We start from the raw sequence: 7,415 nt of genomic DNA, 5'->3' as shown, positions 1-7,415 counted from the left end.
TGTATTCACTGTGAAATTTCCCAGGAATGACATTGTGATAGTAGCACCGCTTATTATCATGAAACGACGAAAAAAAAGGTGAGTAAGTGGCAAGGGGGGGGGATGCGCGAAAATTTTCGGGAAGAAAATTAAACCTCCTTAACCCCCGCCCTTTCGGCTACGCCACTGTTGGGTGACAATTCATCGCCATGTCATTTATTAGTATATGCCAATAAATTTTATAATCATCATCACCATTATTAGTCAAACTAGGAATAAATACAACAACCAACTAATCACGTCTTAGCTCAAACTGCGCACAGTCCGGCGGGATCACATTGCCCGCTCGAAGAAATGTGGGGCGCATCACGTGCGATGTGGGGCGCATCACGTGCGTTTTTCGCTGTAGACATGTCAATGCAACGCGACATGTCAATGCAACGCGACATCAGCCACGTGACAGGCTAGTGTTCTGTGTGCTGTGTTTGCATTTTCTTGATTATGATTCGCCCAAGAGATTGAGAGAGAGAGAAAAAAAAATTTAAAAAAATGAACAGGAAGGTTAACCTAGAAGAAATACCTTGCTACCCTGTATAGGGCAAACAATAGTTTAGAACCAATAACGTCTGAGCATTTTTTATTTGTCTAACGACGACTTGATTACATCGCTAATAAAGGTTCTCCCGAACAATTTATCGTTGGTTTGGCTCAAGTTGATTTACAGGCGCTCGCTAATAGGGGCGACGTAGATGTTTCAAAATGCGTCTGGTTCTCCACGCGTATGTGAGAGAGTCTTAACGTGCGTGTATAGGTGAATCAGGGGGAGCATTCTTAGCTATCCGTAGAAAGGCTAGCTAATCAGGCTTATGTCTGTATGGCGGCTTGTATAGAGAGCCTCTAAAATTGTATGTCCGACAATTTCAAGTTAGACTGTCGAGTCCCCGGCCAGAGGAGTAACTACTGTTCCCAGTTCGTCTTCATTTGAACTCCTGGCAGTTCTCCTAGCTTGCTTCTCTAGCGACCTGCAAAGATAAAATTGCCGTTTTAAATGTGCAGATTTTATGAAAATGGTCAATTTGGCCGGTTCACATAGACTTGCTAAATCTTCAACGCGAAGAAAGAAAAGAAAATGCAGACAAAGCATAGAGAAACCTTATGTTGTAGTAGGTTGCGACTTCTTGTGTTTAACAAATTGGTTCCATGGAATCCCGCAGGGTGGCAGAAGGGTTGAAAAGGGAGGCTGACAACCATTCATTTATACGATATCTTGTTAGCTCAATTGCATGGTAGAGTGATCCACCCCAGAAAGACGTTGGTTCCCAGTTTGATACCCGTACCAGGATGAGTTTTTTGGCTACTAAGAAGCATTCTTAGTGAGAAATAGGTATTGATTTCTATGTGTCTTTGTGCTACAAATGGGTAGTCATCAATTTCTCTTTCATTACTCTTGCGCTGATTTCTTGCGTGTATTACGAGCAAGATGCACCTTGGACTCACCTATTCTTCCTCGCTCGCTTGGCTACCGATATGGGGCAAAAACAAAGTGTCTGATCCTTTCCAAAGTTTTCGCCATCCTCGATGCTCTGAGGTAGGGCCTGCTCCAGAGTTTCCGGAAGGAAAAACACCACAACTGTGGCAGCCAAGGACAGTGCTGCCATCACCAGCACGGGAGTGTACATATCACACTCCACCTGCAGCAGCAGCAGCAGCGAATGATCAACTCACAGTTTTGTTACAGTTAACGCTTCGTAATTGTAGGAGATTGTCATGTTTTGGCTCGCCTGCATTTACTTGGCTACACATGGCAAATGATGGTCAAGTAATACGAATAATGAAGTTGATCAGCATAGACTGAATGAAATAACCCGTAACCATGAGCCAACGCCTAGGAGAAACGTTGCCTGGTGAAGACACGTATCGTCAGGCTTTCCACCATCCGTACATTAACGACACATAACTTCAACTCGGCTTGCTCGCTGACCTTTTTTCTCCTCTTCAGCCCATATTTTAACTTGTTAACCGTTACGAAGATATGTTTTATTTGCAAGTCCTATGAAGCACAACAAAGACATCTTATCCACTTGTCCTTCTAGTCTCAAAGTACAAAAAAGTATGACAAGCCTCTTCAACACCATGCCAGCTTTTTAAATCTGAGTTGTCTGATAAATTTGGGTATAATTTTGAAGTATTTACGGATGCATCAGTACGCAGCAACGACCAAAGCGCTCCTATAGCATTTCACTGCCTTTAGACTGACATCAAGCCACTTTACGTCCCTTCCTGTGGAACCATGCCTGTTTGCCATGAGTCGTTGTAAAGCAACAAGAATGTCTTCCGAGCTTGATCTCCTTGGTGACACAGAGCGCGGTTGGTGATTCATTTTTTCAAGGCTGGTGAGTCACCTTTAGACATTTCCTCCTACCGCCCGATCACCCTCGCGAGCTGTGTGGGAAAAGTTGTAGAGAGAATGATTTTAACACATCTGGAATCATACATATAGTTCTACGAAATATATCCAGATGCCATGTCTGGGTTCAAACGAGGTAGCTCATCAATCGACAATGTAGTTGACTTGGTGATATATGTAGAACACCAGAAGGCCTATAAACGGCTATCTGCTGCTCTGTTTCTTGATGTTAAAGAGGCTTACGACAATGTCACCCACGAGGCCATCCTCAGTGCATTAGAAGGAGTAGGACTCGGTGACAAGATCTATATCCGCGTTCACAGCTACTTAAAGAATAGATAATTTCACGTGCATGCAGAGAATGATCCGACATCTGAGTATTACGGTAGCTGAGAAGTCCCACAAGGTGGTGTGCTAAGCCCGACGTTGTTCAACCTAAACCTCAATGAACAAGTTGGGAAGCACCCAAGCAGCGCACGACTTTCCATTTATGCTGATGACATCTATGTGTAGATGTCAGGTGTGACTAGACTTCAACTTAGCACTCGACTTCAGAAGGCAGCATAAGTGACATCACACTATCTAAATAAACAATGGTTCGAGATCTGAAGTGTAAAGTGTGCAGTCGTGGCATTCACCAGAAAGGTAATGTCCACTTACAGCACATCAATAATGGGAAATTGGTGTCATGTAGCCGGAGTCACAAGTTCTTGGGAGCCATCATCAACCGAGACCTGTCTTGACTTCCACATGTAAATTTCATGAAAAAGCGGCTGAACGTCATGTGACACTTCTTCAGGTTCCTTGTCGGAAAAACTTAGTGTCCGTCGAGTCTATTTTACAGCTATACAAGGTATTATTTATAAGATTCTTGTGGTACAGCCTGCCTGTAATATCTAACACGTGCAAAACTAACCTGCCCACACTGCAAAATACTCAAGCCCACAATCCCAGGCTCTTAGGATATGCCTTAGTTTTGCCCACTGTGCACCGGCGGCTGAAACCATTGTCATTGTGCAGGACTGCTCGATCATGACGCACATCACCATTGAAACGATGCGTACTTGCCTCAGGCAGTATGCTAGGAACCCTTCTAACCCCTTGGCGAGCCTCGCTACTGAGAGGCCCCACACGAAATTTAGTGCAGTTGTCTGTGCACATTGTGCATTGTTTACGTCAGGTTATAGACCAGCGGAGAAACTGGTGTATCCTCCATGGTTCCTGACGATTCCACAAGTGTTTCTTACAAGTCCAAGAATACAGAAGAAATCAAATTTCCTTTCGTCAGCCCTAAAACGATTGCACGAAATGAACAGTAACCGCGTGCACATAACACCGATGGTTCAATCACGCCGTCTAGCCCTGGCGGTGCGGTGGTGATACCAGCTCGACGAATAACCGTGTGAATCAAGCTGTTACATCTCACTACGTCTACAGCGGCAGAACTAGCGGCTCTGCGTGGTGCCCTAGAGTACATCACATGTCAGAGACCCACTACATCACATTCCAGAAACTCGAAACCGGCCTTACAGAGCATGCAGTAAGTTATTTGGCGAGGTTGCCTCGAACAGCTAATCACGAGGTTGTCAAGCTTCCTTACCACGTCACAGAAACAGGCCACGAGGTCAATTTTCAGTGGCTACCTGGTCATTGTGGAATTTGTGGCAATGATTCCACAGACAACGCGGCTCGCACATCCCACTAAGAAGAGCACACTTTTCCGATTCCCATGTCAAGAACAGACGGTGCAAAGCAACTTCGTCACCAGGCACGTAGTCTGTGTCTGCTGGAGTGGAACATCCCAAGCATAAGACATACAAGACTTCATCAAATAAACCCTCAACTGGAACTTTTACATTCATCCGGACTTTTCAGACGTGAAATTTCGCTTCTTTATCGGCTTTGGTGGGGGGAAGGGGGTGCCTTTCCGAAAACATATACAACCCTCATTGAAGTGACCGACAGTGCGGAATGTGACGTCTGCGGCACCGAAGAAGACATCGACCATCTACTAAGCCATTCCCCTCTACTTGGCTCTGAGAGACAAAATCTTTCTGACGCGTTGTGACAATTCTACGATCGGTCACTCTCTGTGCAGATGCTGCTGGAGCACTGTACTCGTCCTTTATTGGCTCAAAAGGCATTTGTAGCACCCTTGCACTTTTCGAGCACTGCGGGCTTATTGTTACGCCTTCCACTTTGGTGAAGTGCCACCACTGCACATGCGTCAACCCATTTACTGACAATTTTTGTATTTTTCTCTTCTTTTTCCTCTCTCTAACCTTTTTTTTTCCCTCCCATTTGCCCTTCTCCGGCGTAGGTTATAAGATCGAGAATGTGCCTGGTTAATCTCCCTCCCTTCTTGTTGTTCTTCCCTTTTTTCCTTAGATATCAAACGGGTGTTTCAGATACCCCATTCATATTTATAAACAACTGCGGAACTAGCAATGATTGGTGCTGCTCTGGAATAAATGCAAGCAGATTTTATGGCATCGATGGTCATCACCCAAACTGATATCTTTGCTGCACTTTGCAGTGTGTTGACAAAAAGAGCCTAATAGCTTATTTAAATCCAGTATAGTGGAATCTGCCGGCAAAATTACTTCTCGTTGAATATCCCTCATTCGTCATTAGATACCTTTCTACGTGGGTACTGCTGAAAACAAAGAGGCTGATTACCTCACTTAAACGTGTGGCCACACAAAGTGCGAGTGCTACGAAATTTCTTGTACTGCTCATCCACCGACAGCTGCTAAAGCAATGTCCAGATCAGCTTGTGGCGAACAGATCGCTCCTTCCATATGGTGGGGGGTCGTGGCTTGCCCCATTATGCTAAAGTACTCTTACATAAGCCAAGTGTTTAGTATGTATTGGTGTGTGAACGCTTGCGTGCAGTCAAGGATGTGTTGGCAGTCCGTTCGTTTTCTATGTGTCTCGTGGACATTTTATGTTACAGTGTTCAGCACTCCTTAAGAAGGGGACACTGCTAATTAAGGAATATAGACTCTCTGGACTTACGTGTACTACACTTCATCACTGCCCGTTGTGCTGCTCGACGTGACAGCAGGCTCACCGAGTCAATCCTGCTAACTTTTGTGGGCAAAACCAACTTGACCTTGCGTTTATAAACATTTTTTTCGTGTTACTCCTTATTTTGTACCTGCCTCCATCATTTGTCTACTTTACTATATTGATTCCACCCACCTTTCTTTCATTTATCTCCTCTCTCCACCAGAAACTGTAAGCAGGCGTTGTGGCCCTCTAGGTCAACATCCTGCCTCCTCATTTTGTCATAAATGTCGCCAGCGGTCGTCTTTTGTTTTCTATTTCTTTTTAGAAAATATGCACGTTTGGTTGACCTCACGTCCTATGTTTGCTCACCAACGAGGCCACTTGAATGCCCACGAGTCCCCCGACGTCTCCGATGAGCTTCTGAAGCAGCACCGCCCTGCCCCGAATAACAGTAGGAAACGCCTCTGGTGCCAGCTGGTTGGTGACGTTGTAGGCACCCGCCATCGCCATGATGGCAGCCACCGCAAGGACCAGCGTCCATGTACTGGACTCTGGAAGGGCATGTGAATAGCAATACCAGAAGCAAGGTAATTAGGGAGGCCCGTTTAACATACCATATTGGCATCTATATGTTGCAATCCTTTAACAAGTTTTCAGCCAGTATTCCTTTATTCGCCACTGAATAGTTTCGGCCTGCTGCATCTACGCCGACTCCACTTTGAACATTTCGGAGTTTGATGATGTAACAGGGATGTATTGTGCTCTAAATTTGTCACGCCCTCACCAACTAAACTGTTTAAAAATTTTCTATTTTTGTAGTATTATTTAAAAGCGCGAATCTAATTATGGTTTGTGGACAGCTTTACTTTGTACATCCCTGATCGTTAGCCTATGTACCTGATGCGTATTTTTATGACCGCTTTCCACATCACATTTCTCCCTGTACAATCAAAGCACTAGTCCAAGTCGTCGACCAGATATATATAAAGGAGAAAAAAAAACAACGCCGTCTCTTGCTAAAGGAAACCATGTGTAGATGCGAAGCAGCGGGTGCTAACGCTTACGCTAAGGCTTACACGTTGACGCTCGCGCTCATCGCAGCGTTGCGCAGGAGAGTATCCTGGGGAGGCGCAAAGCACGCAATGATAGACCGGTGTTTCCTTCAGGAACATGCCAATAGCTGCTAATGGGCAGGGAGATACAGAAGACTCCAACTGGACACAGAGACCCACAATTCGCTTTTAGTTAACGCACACACTGCGAATTTTGATTGTTCAACAACGCACAGGAAAAATATCTCACCGGCACTGCGTTGGAGGTCAAGATCCAGTGTCTATATATACGGGGTGGCCAGTGAACCATTGTGCAACTCGAGCAGTTGGCTTTCTTTTTTCAACTAAAAACTTGCTAGCAGACGCTGCCTGTGTGAGTGCAGACACCACCAACACATGCAAGCTATCACTGCTGTTCACAGCACCGGGCTGACACTTTTCGTAGCTTGAAAATGCCTTAAGACTGTGGCGTGCTCGAGAATAAGCAAAGCGATGCGTATGGGGTGCAGGCAGTCGAAGATTGTTTACCTGGACGAAGAAAACCCAGGAGGAAACATGCCACAGTTGAGATCAAGAGGAAGCCTGTGTTTGACCATCGGCGACCCACCGTGTCCATGAGCACGAGGCAGAGGGCGTTCACGGGCAACTCGAAAGCAATGGCGATGGCGTACGTCGAGTATATGTTCAGGTCGAGTCTGCCGAGCTGCAGCGTGATCACATTGTAGCACAGCGTAATGACAAACCTGTGCACACAAAACAATGGCGCGAATAACGTTCGGATTTAAGTATAAGAGACACTTACAAGAAGAGAAAGAACGGGAGGAGGAGAAAAGAGACCTTCCATTTTGTTAAAATTGCAGGAATGCTAAGATCTGGTCTGCTACCCTACACTGGGGAAAGTCCAGGGGGAGATATTAACACAGAGGAAGAGAATGAGAACGGGAGATCACCCGCGCACTGTGTCC

At 45.5% G+C, this 7,415-nt stretch overlaps 1 protein-coding gene across 3 annotated transcripts in view; it reads right to left on the bottom strand.

Annotated features, from left to right (window-relative positions):
* Positions 1-599: 599 nt before the first annotated feature.
* LOC142805270 (solute carrier family 22 member 7-like) overlaps positions 600-7,415 on the bottom strand; it is a 32,525-nt gene continuing 25,709 nt past the window's right edge. For all 3 annotated transcript variants that reach the window (XM_075891170.1, XM_075891172.1, XM_075891171.1), the window contains 4 exons: positions 6,979-7,193; positions 5,768-5,949; positions 1,477-1,670; positions 600-1,001 (listed from right to left, as the gene is read on the bottom strand). In XM_075891170.1, coding sequence (XP_075747285.1) covers positions 905-1,001; positions 1,477-1,670; positions 5,768-5,949; positions 6,979-7,193 — 688 coding nt within the window. In that variant the 3' untranslated portion in view covers positions 600-904. The remainder of the gene's footprint in view (positions 1,002-1,476; positions 1,671-5,767; positions 5,950-6,978; positions 7,194-7,415) is intronic.

The sequence above is a fragment of the Rhipicephalus microplus genome, chromosome 1 (assembly GCF_043290135.1).
Source record: "Rhipicephalus microplus isolate Deutch F79 chromosome 1, USDA_Rmic, whole genome shotgun sequence".
Classification (NCBI taxonomy): Eukaryota; Metazoa; Arthropoda; class Arachnida; order Ixodida; family Ixodidae; genus Rhipicephalus; species Rhipicephalus microplus.
Note: the sequence above shows the minus strand (reverse complement) of the source record. Positions and strands in the feature narration are given on the sequence as shown.